Here is a 13,718-nt window from a genome sequence, read left to right on the forward strand (position 1 = left end):
ATCCTTTTTATTTCTGTAGAATTGATAGCAATGTCTCCTTTTTCATTTCAGATTTTAGTGGTTTGAATCTTTTGTTTTTTTTCCTAGACCATCTAGTTAAAGGTTTAATTTTTTTGATCTTCTCAAAGAACCACCTGCTAGTTTTATTAATTTTTCTCTATTCTGTTTTCTATTTTGTTTATCTGTGCTGTAATCTTTGTTATATTCCTTCCGTTTGCTTTGGCTTTAGTTTGTTCTTCTTCTAGTTCCTCACATTATAACTTTAGTTTGTTAAGTTGAGCTCCTTATTTTTTTTTTTTTTTTAAGATTTTATTTATTTATTTGAGAGAGAGAGAATGAGAGAGAGAGAGCACACGAGAGGGGGGAGGGTCAGAGGGAGAAGCAGACTCCCCACTGAGCAGGGAGCCCGATGCGGGACTCGATCCCGGGACTCCAGGATCATGACCCGAGCCGAAGGCAGTCGCTCAACCAACTGAGCCACCCAGGCGCCCGAGCTCCTTATTTTTAATGTGAGTGTTCATAGCTATAAATTTCTCCCTTAGTGCTGCTTTTGCTGCATCCCATAAGTTTTGATATGTTGTGTTTTTGTTTTCATTCATCCCTACGTATTTTCCAGTTTCCCTTTTGATTTCTTCTTTGATCCATTAGTTGTTTAAAAGTGTTATTTAGTTTCCACAATTTTGTGAATTTAAGTTCTCTGTTTCCTTATCTTTTGTGGTGGTTCTGTCCCTTTTGCGTGGATATTAAAGTCTCCAAGTGAAGTCTTCTGTCAGTTTTGATTGATTAGGAGTGCAAATGTTTATAATTGTTAAAATTGCTAAATTGAACCTTTTATTAATATATAATGTCCTTTCGTGTCTCTTGAAGCCTTTTCTGTTTTAAAATGTATGTTGTCTCATATTAGTGTAGCCACCCTTGCTCTCTCTTGGTTACTGTTTGCATGATACATGTTTTTCCCTCCTTCCATTTTCAACCTTTTTGGGTCTTAGGATCTTAGTTGCTTGTAGACAGCATATAGCTGGATCATGTATTTTTATGCATTTTGACAATATCTGTCTTTATTGGAGAGTTTAATCTGTTTTCATGTAAAGTAATTATAGATAATGTCACTATGCTTATGCTGTTTGTTTTCTACCTGCCTTGTAGTTTTTTGTCCCTTGTTTCCTGCATTACTGTCTTTTAGTTGATTTTTCCATAGTGAAAATTTTAACTTCCTTTCTCATTTCCTTTGTGTATATTCTATGTCTGTTTTCTTTGTGGTTACCATGAGGATTATGTTTAACATCATAAAGTTACAATAATTTGAATTTATACTGATTTAACTTCAGTAACATAAAACTTCTCTTCTTTATAGCTGGGTCCCCATATCTTTTAGTTGTTGATGTCACAGAGTTGTCTCTTTATACATTGCATGCCCCAGAACATAAACTAATAATCCTTTTTTTTAAAAATTTTTTTAAAAGATTGTATTTGTCAGAGAGAGAGAGACAGAGCACGTGAGCACAAGCAGGAGGAGTGGCAGGCAGAGGGAGAAGTAGGCTCCCCACTGCGCAAGGAGCCAGATGTGGGACTCAACCCTAGGACCCCAGGATCATGACCCGAGCCGAAGGCAGATAACCAACTAAGCTACCTAGGCATCCCTAATAATCCTTTTAAATGTGTTAGGGTCCTAAATTAAATAGAAAATAAGACTTGAGTTACAAACCAAAGTTACAGTAATACTGGCTTTTACACTAATAATTGTTTTTTTTCCTTAAAATTTATTAGTCTCTTAAATCATGTAGAAAACAGGAAGCACAGTTATAGACCATTGTTAAAGCAATAATCGCTTTTGGGGCATGTGGCTGGCTCAGTTGGTAGAGCATGGGACTCTTGTTCTCAGAGTTGTGGATTCTAGCCTCATGTTTGGGGGTAGAGATTACTTAAAAAAAAAAAAAGTAGCTTTTGTAATTGTCCATGTATTTACTGAAGATCTTTATTTCTCCATATGGCTTTGATTTACTGTATAGTCTCCTTTCATTTCACCTTGCAGGACTTCTTTGAGCACTTCTTGGACGACTGACTGGTCTGGTAGTCATGAACTTCCTCAGCTTTTATTGGAAATGTCTTAAATTTCTTGCTCACTTTTGAAGGACATTTTTGCTGGATATGGGTTTCTTGGTTGACAGGTTTTTTTCTTTTAGCACTTGGAATGTATTGGTTCACTGTCTTCTGGCCTCCAGTGTTTTGGATGAGATAACCTGCTCGTGATCTTATCGAGGATCCCTTGTACCTGTTGACTCACTTCTCTTGTTGCTTTCAAGATTCTCTGTCTTTGGCTTTTGAAATTTGATATGTCTCGTGTGAGTCTCATTGAGTTCATCTTACTTTGAATTTGTTGAGCTTTTGTTTCTATTCTTGTCTTTATCAAAGTTGGGAAGTTTGCAGCCATTATTTTTTCATATATTCTCTCTGCCCCTTTCTTTTCTTCTTCTGGAATTTTCATGTTGCATGTGTTGGTCCAGTTGTTGGTGTCCGATAGGTCTCTGTTCACTTGCTTCAATCTTTTTTCATTATGTTCCTTAGACTCAATGATTTTCATTGTCCTATCTTAAAGTTTGCTGATTGATTCTTCTACTTGTTCAAATCTGTGTTTGAATCCCTTTGGTGGATTTTTCATTGCAGTTACTGTACTTCTCAGCTCCAGAATTTCTTTTTGGTTTCCTTTTAGATTTTTTATCTCTTTATTGATATTTATTGATATTTCCATTTTGTTCATATATTGTTTTCTTTTTTTTTTTTTAAGATTTTATTTATTTATTTGACAGAGACATAGCGAGAGAGGGAACACAAGCAGGGGGAGTGGGAGAGGGAGAAGCAGGCTTCCTGTGGAGCAGGGAGCCCGATGCGGGGCTCAATCCCAGGACCCCGGGATCATGACCTGAGCCAAAGGCAGACACTTAACGACTGAGCCACCCAGGCGCCCCCATATATTGTTTTCTTAACCTTCTCCATAACTTCCTTTAAGTTATTTGAGTATCTTTAAGGGAGTTATTTTAAAATCTTCGTGTGGGGGCGCCTGGGTGGCTCAGATGGTTAAGCGTCTGCCTTCGGCTCAGGTCATGATCCCGGGGTCCTGGGATCGAGTCCCGCATTGGGCTCCTGGCTGGGCCGGGAGCTTGCTTCTCCCTCTGCCTCTGCCTCTCCCCCTGCCCATGCTATCTCTGTGTCTCAACTGAATAAATAGAATCTTTAAAAAAATTTAAAAAAAAATAATAAAATAAAATCTTCGTGTGGTAGTTCTGCCATCAGGTCCTTTTCAGGGGAAGTTTCTGTTGATTTATTTTTTTCCTTTGAATGGGCCATACTTTCCTGTTTCTTAAAATGCTTTGTGATTTTTGGTTGAACACTGGACATTTGAATCTAAATCAGATTCCCAGGCTTTTCTGGGTTTTGTTATTATTTTTGGATGGGGGGGCTGGATTTGATTTTGGATGGTGTCTCTGCTGAGGATCAGCCTGAGGTATAAACCTAAGGTGTTCTCACTTCTTTTCTGATTCTTTCCCTGGGAATGTGTGGTCAAAATATTCTAATTTTCTCTATATGCAGTTTTTGTTTGTTTGTTTTGTTTTGTTTTGTTTTGTTTAAATATCCTGCTCTTTAATGTCTGGCTCCCAAAAGGGGCAAAAAGCAAAAAATGAAGGGGAGAAAGGATGCCGGTCCTTTAAGTCCCCTGGAAGTCACGTTAGCCAGAGGGTGAGGAGCTTGCAATAGTAGAGGGAGGTGCAGTAACAATGGCTGCCTGCCTCTTAGTCTGTACCTCTTTGGTCAGAAACTACAATCAGGGATCAGAGCACAGAGCCTGATATTTGCAGGAGAGAGTCCTTTTCGCTGGTACTGGCTCCCCCAGAGTGTGTAAGCTACTCCAGCAACAGGTGCACAGCCGCCTCCATTGTGTCTGGGGTAGGAGATGGGTAGTTGCTAATGTGCTGAGAGGTGAAATTGATGTAAATTAACCCCAATTTACTGTCCAAGGTTTACCCCAAAAGTTATAAGCCTTTAACAGACTCTAGAGTTCCAAAACAGTTACATCAGACAAATTCTGCCAGCTCAGTTGTCTGAGGGGGAGAGATTCCTGGTGCTTCCTACTTTGACATTTTCCCAGAATCCTCCTCTTCCTTTTTTAAGGCTAAGTGTAATTTCATTGTACTTATATACCGCATTTTGCTTATCCATTATCCATTAATGGACATTTGAGTTTCTTCCACATCTTGGCCATTGTGAATAATGCTGCAGTGAATGTGGGAGTGCAGAGATCTCCTTGAGATCTTGTTTGTATGACTTTTGACTGAAGGTTTTTAAAATCTTAACTTTTAGTGGTTATAATTAATGATCTTAGAGTAGCCTGCCGATGGGCTATCCAGAACTTCCAGTGTTGCAGTGTCCCCTCATTCCAGTTTTTTTTTTCCTTTTTATATAAATTACCTGAAGTGATGTCATTTGTTTCATTCTAGGCATGCCAGGCTGCCAAGAAAACAAAAGCAGATGATCGAGGAACAGATGAAAACACTTCGGAGCAGACAATTCTCAATATGATTTCCCAGAGCTCTTCAGACACAACTATTGCAGGTTTAATGAGCATGTCAACTTCTTCTGCAAGTGCAGTGCCTTCCCTTCCAGCCACTGAAGAGTCATCCAGCAACGTAAGCAATGTGGAGATGTTGCAGGGCGAGCGTTGGCTGTCCTCCCAACCTCCTTTTAAACTGGAACCTGCTCAGGGTCATCGGACTAGTGAGAATTTAGCACTTATGGGAGTTGATCATCCTTTGCAACAGGATGGTTCGAATGCATTTATTTCCCAGAAGCAGAATAGTAAGAGTGTGCCATCAGCTAAAGTGTCACTGAAAGAATACCGTGCAAAACATGCAGAAGAGTTGGCTGCCCAGAAGAGGCAATTGGAGAACATGGAGGCCAATGTGAAGTCACAGTATGCATATGCGGCCCAGAATCTCCTGTCTCACCATGATAGCCATTCTTCGGTCATTCTGAAAATGCCCATAGAGAGCTCAGAAAACCCTGAGCGGCCTTTTCTGGAAAAGGCTGACAAAGCAGCTCTCAAAATGAGGATCCCAGTGGCCAGTGGAGATAAAGCTGCCTCTTCAAAACCAGAGGAGATAAAAATGCGCATTAAAGTCCATGCTGCAGCTGACAAGCACAATTCTGTAGAGGACAGTGTCACAAAGAGCCGAGAGCACAAAGAAAAGCACAAGACTCACCCATCTAATCATCATCATCATCATAATCACCACTCACACAAGCACTCTCACTCACAGCTTCCAGCTGGTACTGGGAACAAACGTCCAGGTGATCCAAAACATAGTAGCCAGACAAGCACCTTAGCACACAAAACCTATAGCTTGTCTAGTTCTTTCTCCTCGTCCAGTTCTACTCGTAAAAGGGGTCCCCCTGAAGAGACTGGAGGGGCAGTGTTTGATCATCCAGCCAAGATTGCCAAGAGTACTAAATCCTCTTCCATAAATTTCTCCTTCCCTCCTCTTCCTTCAATGGCCCAGTTGCCTGGGCATAGCTCAGACACAAGTGGCCTTCCTTTTTCACAGCCCAGCTGTAAAACTCGAGTTCCTCATATGAAACTGGATAAAGGGCCCACTGGGGCCAATGGTCACAATGCAACTCAGACAATAGACTATCAGGATACTGTGAATATGCTTCACTCCCTTCTCAGTGCCCAGGGTGTTCAGCCCACTCAGCCCCCTGCATTTGATTTTGTTCATTCTTATGGTGAATATCTGAATCCACGGGCTGGTGGAATGTCCTCCAGATCTGGCAATACAGACAAACCCCGGCTACCACCTCTACCATCAGAACCTCCTCCACCACTTCCACCCCTTCCTAAGTAAAAAAGAAAAAGAAGAGGAGAAAAAAAAACTTCCTTAAAAACAACTTTTTTTTTTTTAACTACTGATTGTGGACTAAGAGAATACTTCCCTTATGAACTATGTCACCCTTCTTGGACTAGGGAATAATTAATATTGACATGCAGGTGGGAGGGTGGTAGAGGGACTTGGTTATTATATCTACTGCCTCAGAAATTTAACTATTTTATTATAGTTTTTATTGGTATTAGAGAGGTGAGAATGTGTTGAAGCTGTGAAGGATTAAGAATACTTTCTCTGTTCTTGGCCTCTCCACCTCCTAATTAGGTTGATTAGAGTTGATGTCTTCCCTCTTCTTGCCAGGACTGAAATATGGAGGGTTTGTTTTATCAAACAATTGTGGATCCTTTTGGTGTTTAATATATCAGAAGAGAGGAAGTATTTAAACGTCAAAATCTTTTAAGAGACTTTTAAAAAATAATTTAAAGAAAGTAAGTTATCTGTTTAGTTTTTTTTATATCATCGGGGAGGGGATGGGGATTTTGCTGTGTGTATGAGATACATAGCAATGACTCCTGGGGGGTGGGATTGGAGGGTGGGAGGGTGTGTAGGGGGGATGGGAGGGTAGGCTTTTGGCCTTGAGTTCTGTCTGATAGGCTCTGGCCACTTGAAGTGTTGAGACCTTTAAGTGTGTACCTAAGTGTGGGTATGTGTGGTTTTAAGTGTGTGTTTAAAAATCATGTTTTATCTTTCCCTCCCTGTCCCTCACCATTTTCACTTCCCAACAGTCTACTAGAGAGAACACAGTGTGGCCTTTAGAACATAAAGGAAGGAAGAGGCATGTGTTAGCATGGTATTTTCCCATTTCTTTATGTTGTAATTGAGTGGTAGCCTTCTAAATTCTAGTTGGGGCAAGTGCAGCCAATGGCCTGATTCTGGACTCCATTATAAAAACTTCCGTTTTACCCCCTTTTCCCTTTTAATGCAGAATAAAGGTGGGGTTGAGGAAGAAGGATTGGAGAGCAAGGCTGGCTTCTGCCCTACAGAATTGGGTGTGTCTTTTTTTCAAGTTGGGCTTTGGGAAAGTGTTCAAGTGAGAGCAATCTCAGGGTCTCTGAGGGGAAGGGGGATGTGTGCTGTATATCCTGCCTCTGAAAGCCCAGACCATATATGAGAATAGTTCTGGGAGAAGCCATGGACCTAGAGGATACTGAAAACAATGAAATTGTGATTGGGTATTTTTAGGATATTGTATTTTAAATTGCATTATGAATGTAAGACTTGCTTTTTATCTGTATATCTGAAGGGAAACAGCTGCATCCTTAATTTTTGCAACCTATGTGACTTCAGAGATTGGAGCTTGTGAATTTAACAGTACTGGTGTCATGAGGGTGAGCAACCCTAGCCCACAGATGCAGATTGTCCCATCTTTGGTGGCTTTAGTTTCTAGGCAGAGGTTTTTCAGAAGATTTCTAAGAGTTCCTTAAAAAAAAAAAAAAGGATCAGGAATCCTATTACGGGTTTTTGATTATCCCAGATTTCAGGATAATTGGTGTTCAAGATCCTGACACTCAAAACTCAACACTTTAGTTGAGGAAAGAAATCTGTCAAGGGACTAGAAAGAATTCTAAGCCAGGTTGTCTAACTGAAAATGCCACTAAGCCACAGATCATTTGATGTGATATTCTTTGGTCTTCATGGTATTTTTTGCTATGGAAAAGATGATGCAATTTGAATGTCTTGTTGTTTTTAATGCAGCTTCCTTTACACCAAATATTCTGTATAGAAAAGTTGAATATTTTTCATTGGAAGTCATAGGGAGACAGGAGTTGTACATGTGCTGCTGCTTGCCAGGAACAGGTTGGGGAGAAAACTGAGGCAGTTGGAATTGTTGATGCACTGGCCTAATATAGGAAGGAATTTGTACAGTAAACCTTAAGGTGAATTAATGTCCTGCATCTCTGCATATTTGAACTGTCTAGAGTGCCTGCCATTGCTGTGTAAAATGAGCTCTCTGCTGACCTGTAAACCAGTAATACATAGAATGTTACTTCATTTTCACTGATGGCATTTTCCTCTAGCTCCCTGATATTTTCTCTGTTATGCTAGGTAATTGGTAGATGTGTGATGTGTTTACTAAATCTAGGCTTTCTATTTGTTTAGATTTTGTTTGGTGGCGTCTGCTTTCCTTCCTGACCTTCCCAAAAGTTTATTTAGTTTGGATCTGTATCTTTGTGGAATTGATCACTGATTTGATTATGAAAATGTCTTTTCCAGCGTTCAGTTTTTCTCATGAAATGTCACATATTTTCTAATCATATGCACTCCTTCACCACAGAGGCAGACATACCCACTTGGCCTCAGAGCTGTTCCCCATGGCATCTGTACTTAGTTGCTTGGACCTTTTGTCAGGAGTGAACTAGAAAAAGTGCTTACTAGAGCCTAAGAGCTGCTTTATGCTGTGCAGTCTGGCCTTTGTACCGGTTTCATTGCTGATGTAGGTCAATTTAAAGACTTCTATATTAATGCCTCCTGATGCTGTTTTAAGGTATCTACAGTGTCCACAGCTTTTGGATCTGTGTATATGTCATGAATGTCCTGTGTGCTCTGCATGAAGCTGCTGCATTTGGGTTCGCAGATATGCCTGTTGACTAGCATGCCTATTGTGCAAATTACATAAACTTAGGCTTCAAAGGGTTTTGTGGTGTCTAAACTCTGTGTTTTCTCTATGCTCACCTTCACAGGGTGAGAAATGGGATTTATCCATCCAAAGTTAGTCTAGTTAAACTTGGCTTTTTTTCTTTTAACCTAGACTATCGAGGATAAGTGGTGGTAAGCAGGCGTGGAGCCTCAAGTTCTTATAAATTCATTCCTAAAACCTTGCGTGACTCTTCTGTTGGCAAAAACAAACACCTGTGGAATGTCCTTACGGCTTTTAATCAGATACCTGTGTTGCTGTTGGCTGAACTCTAGTGAAGCATTAATTTAAAGCTAAATTGGTCTTCTGCAATATCGGTTATGCTTTTTGGGTTTAGAAAATATGTAGGAATTAGTCTAAGCTGCTCACTCATGAATCAGTGTGTTTCCATATCTGAGACTCTCAGCTTCCTCTTTTTCTTTTTTTTTTTTTTTAATGATTTTGTGTTTTGATTCACTGTATCGTTTTTCATAGTTCTGTATTATTGGCTTCACCGGTGTTGATAGAAAAAAAAAAATTAAATCTCCAGTTGGAAACAGCAATGGATTAGGATATAGAAATAAAATCATGGTAACATCAGTGCTGGATTTACTTAAGCTTCTACTACCTAATTCCCCATGTTAAACATGCATACCCCTCATACTTTGCTTCTGGACAAAGGCAATTAGAGGGGTCTTAGCCCAATATGGTAGGATTTTAAAGATCTTTGTTTCCCCACAGAAACACAGGAATTGTGGGAACTTGGGAACAGGTTAATTTTTTAAAAGGATTATTCTTTTGTAAAGGAGTTATTTTGATACTAATGCTAGGAAGAGGATATTCTAGAACATCTTGAAGTTGGAATACAAATATTCTCTTGGGTTTGGGAGAATTTAAGCAGTCTGTGCAACCCTTCACATGGCGAGAAATAAGCCCTTAGCAGTCCCAACTAAGCTTTCAGTGACTTTAGTACCTCCCCAGATTTCCCATGTTGCTGCTTGTTAACACCCAGCTTTTAACTGAGTGTTTGCTCCTGATGGTTTAAGAAGTGTTCGTGTTGTATCACACTATCAAGTTTTATTTTGTCTTTTTATCCCTCTGAGGGTGTGAGTTTGAAACAAGCATGGTACTGTAATCCTACCTGATAGAGTGGTCTGGAATGAGAATTATTTTCTAAGTGGGAGACCCTTCCATTTTAATGTTCCTCAAGTTTTTAATATGAACTTGGCATTGGAAAAGGGAGGGAAAGAAAATGTTTACTAAAAAGCAGTGTCTGCTCTTCCCCTTTTTGAGTGCATATTTATGGTTGAATGAAAAGAAGAGAAAGACTCTTGGGTTTTCCGTTGCCATGTTAAGCATGGAGAGGGATGCTTGACAGCATGCTAATTGAAGCCAGAGCAAGTATGTCTCCATCAGGTTATCAGGAACTCTTCAGTTGAACGCTGAGGACCTAACTGGTTAGTGGTAGATCACATTGGAATTGGTTACAAGATGGAAGTGCTGTCTGGGTTAAGCACCCAAAGAAAAGAATGCAGCAGCCTGACTTAGTGTTAACCTAGGTTTCTGGATTTGAAACCGACCTTTCCCTCACCCTACTCCACACTCCTGAAACTGTCCGTTTTCTTATCAGACCAAAGAGCAAAGAAGAAAAAAAAAGTAAAATACTTTACCAATCTATGTCACTCAGGTACAATTTTGTGGTAATATTTTTGTCTGTTTTCTTTGTATTGCTCTTAAGAGTCCTTTCTCAGCATACTATTCTGCTGTTGCCTCTGTCCTACTTGGGGCACCTCAGTTCTGGATGCTACCCCTGGGATCTCTACTGCTGTTAATGTGATTGATAGGATGTAAGTGACCATTACAGTAAAGGGCTCTTTGTAAAAAATTCAAAAACATTTTTAAAAAATTTTAAAAAGGATGTTGTATACATTTTATAGTCTGGCTATCAGTTTGATATCTTGCTGTCAAGTATGTTTCTCAATCTGTATTTATCCATCCCATCAATAAATGTTAATGATAAAACACTCATCATGATTGTTGTTTATGTGTCCTAAGTCTTCAAATTAGTCTTTAACTGTCATTTTACTGTTATGATTACAGTTTTTAGTTTTGGTAGTAGTATGTACTTTCTGACTACACAAGATCCTGTGGGAATTGAGTCCATTGGAAAGACCTAAGATTTGGTTGTCATAGTGAACCTGGTAGTATAAAGTATGATGTAGTCAGAGGGGAGAAGAAACCCCTCACTCAATATAGCATTCTTGGTGGTGCCTGGAAAAATTGAGAGTGAATACTCAACTCTTTTCCTGGAACATACAAAACCACACACACCAGGTAAATCAAGGGAAAGAATTCTTATGCTAAAATACTCCAAACTTACAAAGTTAGCAGAAGCTATAGTTTAAAAGGAAAAAAAGGTCAGTTCGACAGAATGATGAATGATGTACACTTCTGAAAAAAAAAAAAACACTTGAGTTTTGGTCATCCTTCCATTTTCTAAAATAAGACAACTTAAGATTTTTGATTGCTGTACTTCTGAAACTTTTGTGGAAGTTGCTAACATTTCAGGAATTCTGGTCTGGTTTGAATGGAAGAGAAGTAAATGAAGAATGGAGGAATGGATGATATTACAAAATCCTAAGTTTAGTGTTTTGCCTTTGTTAAGAGAGTTACTATCAACTGTGTCATCCTTGGCAATAGATGAGGTATAAATCAATATAAAGGTGGTGTGCAACTGGATTCCCATGAATAGGGCTTGTTAAACTAATTGATACAGAGTTAGGTTTCATCTTATGGTCAATGCTTACATGATCCTGGTCTCTGGCACTTGATAGTGGATTAAGATAGGCTTGATCTCTATCATTCAGTGATCTGAGGAAAGTTTGAAGCCCTTTCTATGTCTTCTGTGGATTGTATTTACTGTATAAGAGGCATGTGTTTACTGTAATCTGTAGCTCTGGGGCCTATTTCTGAACTGATTTGGTTTATGTCACATGTCCTACTTGTGCTGCCTTTTTTTGTACTGTGGTATATCAGCTTCTTCATTTCACACAACAAACAGGTAGCCGAAAAACCACAGTGATAAAAACAAGTTACAATTGAATACTAGGTAAGACCTTTTCTGAAGAGTTGTTTCAGGTACTTTTCCTGCCTTAAATCTATTCATTCATTAGAAAATAGTACCTATCAAGTGCTATGTACTGTTTACGGATGGGAATATACGGATGGGAATATGGCAGTAAACATGTCAAACATAGAACATGCCCTCATAGAATTTACACATTCTAGTTGTAGGGAAGACAAGTAAGTAAAACTTAGTATGTTAGATAATAAGTACTTTGGAGAATGTAAAGCGGAGAAGGGGGGGGTAGAGATGTTTTGTGTGTGTGTAGCTAAGTAGGGCTCTTGAAATTGGAAATAAGATGGCTAGGAAGGAAGGCCTCATGAAATTACAGTTCAGCAAAAATCTGGAAGAGGTGAGAGAGCAAGCCATGAGAATAGCTGGGGTAAGAACATTACGAGCTCATTCCAGGAAACAAGCGCAAGGTTCTGAGGTGAAAACATGCTGGTATGTTTGAGAAATTGCAAGGACGGCAGTGTAGCTAATATGGACATGAGGAGAGAATAATAGGGTATGTGGTTAGAGAGGCAATGGAAGGCTAGATACTGTGGGGCCTTGTAAGCCACTATGAAGATAGTGAAATGCACCATTGAAAAGCTTTGAGCAGAAAAGTGACGTGATCTGGCTTAGGTTTTAAAGTGTTCATTTGGCCTGCTGTGTTTGTTTATTTTCTTTTAAAGATTGAGAGAGAGTGAGCAAGCAAGAGAACACAAGCGGGGGGTGGGGGTGTGGGGGGGATGGAGGGAGAGGGAGAAGCAGGCTCCCCATCGAGCAGGGAGCCCGATGCGGAGCTGGATCCCAGGACTCCAGGATCATGACCTGAGCTGAAGGCTTCTTATCAGACCAAAGCCAGGCGCCCTGGCTTGCTGTTTAAGATGGTTTTCACGGTAATTAAGGTAAGAGATGAAAGTGGCTTGGACCAGGTAATGAGAAGTTACATATCTTGAAGTTGGAGCCAGTAGGATATGCTGTAAGGTTGGAAGAGAAGTCACGGATGATTTCCAGTGTTTGGCCTAACCAACTGGAAAGATGGAGTTTTCATACTGAGATGAGGATGACTTACAGAAAGCAGGAGTTTGGCCTTCATTCATATTTATTCTCTCTCTCTCTCTGTCATGTGTGCAGACACACAAACCCCTTTCTCTAGGCTTGGCCCCCCAAACCCCAAATTCTCAAAAATTCTCTTTCCTTCAAGAATTCATCTTTGTCAAATTCTATTTACAAACAGCCTCAGGTACACTTTAACCCATTCAGTAGCTAACAGAGTGTTCAGGGGATTAAAAACAACCATCTACTTTTGTTAAACAGCACAAAGAATTTGCCAACATCTTAACCGTTTAATAATATTTTCCCCACTTAGAAAGAAGTGGTTCTAAACAGCAATTTTTTGCCTGTCTTGGGCTTATCAGGATGTTTTTTTTCAGCTAAGACTTACAGTAGACACTCTAATTAAACAATGAAAGTCTGTTGCATCCCTATCTAATTCCTAATGCCTCTTTTCATTGTTCACTATAGTAGAGTTTTAGTATTCCTTTTTGATAGTACCACATTTGGTTGCAGATTCCTTTTTTAAAAGATTTTATTTTATTTATTTTTTATTTTTGAAAGATTTTATTTGACAGAGACAGACAGCAGGAGAGGGAACACAAGCAAGGGGAGTGGGAGAGGGAGAAGCGGGCTTCCTGCCAAGCAGGGAGCCCAATGCGGGGCTTGATCCCAGGACCCGGGGATCATGACCTGTGCTGAAGGCAGACGCTTAATGACTGAGCGCCCCTTCTAAGATTTTATTTTTAAGTAATCTCTACACTCATCATGGGGCTCGAATTTAGGACGCCAAGATCAAGAGTTGTATGCTCTAGCAACTGAGCCAGCTAGGTGCCCCTGGTTGCAAATTCTGATTCCCATATTTTCTGTAATGTGATTGCCTCCAGCTAGTTTTGAGTTGTAGAGAGTTTATAACAAATGTCTTCTTTGTACCCCTTCTGAGGGTTGGAGTCTTTGCTTATGAGTATAAATCACAGTTGCTATTGATACTATGTTTGTATTG

The 13,718-nt window shown here is 39.8% G+C and overlaps 1 protein-coding gene across 3 annotated transcripts in view; it reads left to right on the plus strand.

The window, feature by feature from the left end:
• Window positions 1-6,395, plus strand: part of CCNT1 (cyclin T1) — a 32,470-nt gene extending 26,075 nt beyond the window's left edge. Inside the window, exon 9 of one of the 3 annotated variants that reach the window (XM_021704837.2) lies at window positions 4,494-6,190. In XM_021704837.2, the coding sequence (XP_021560512.1) occupies window positions 4,494-5,897 (1,404 nt within the window). In that variant the 3' untranslated portion in view covers window positions 5,898-6,190. Of the gene's footprint in view, window positions 1-4,493 lie in introns of all 3 variants that reach the window. The other 2 variants (XM_044914864.1, XM_044914863.1) reach the window with 2 other exon arrangements.
• Window positions 6,396-13,718: the final 7,323 nt, after the last annotated feature.

The sequence above is a fragment of the Neomonachus schauinslandi genome, chromosome 5, assembly GCF_002201575.2.
Source record: "Neomonachus schauinslandi chromosome 5, ASM220157v2, whole genome shotgun sequence".
In the NCBI taxonomy this organism is placed as follows: Eukaryota; Metazoa; Chordata; class Mammalia; order Carnivora; family Phocidae; genus Neomonachus; species Neomonachus schauinslandi.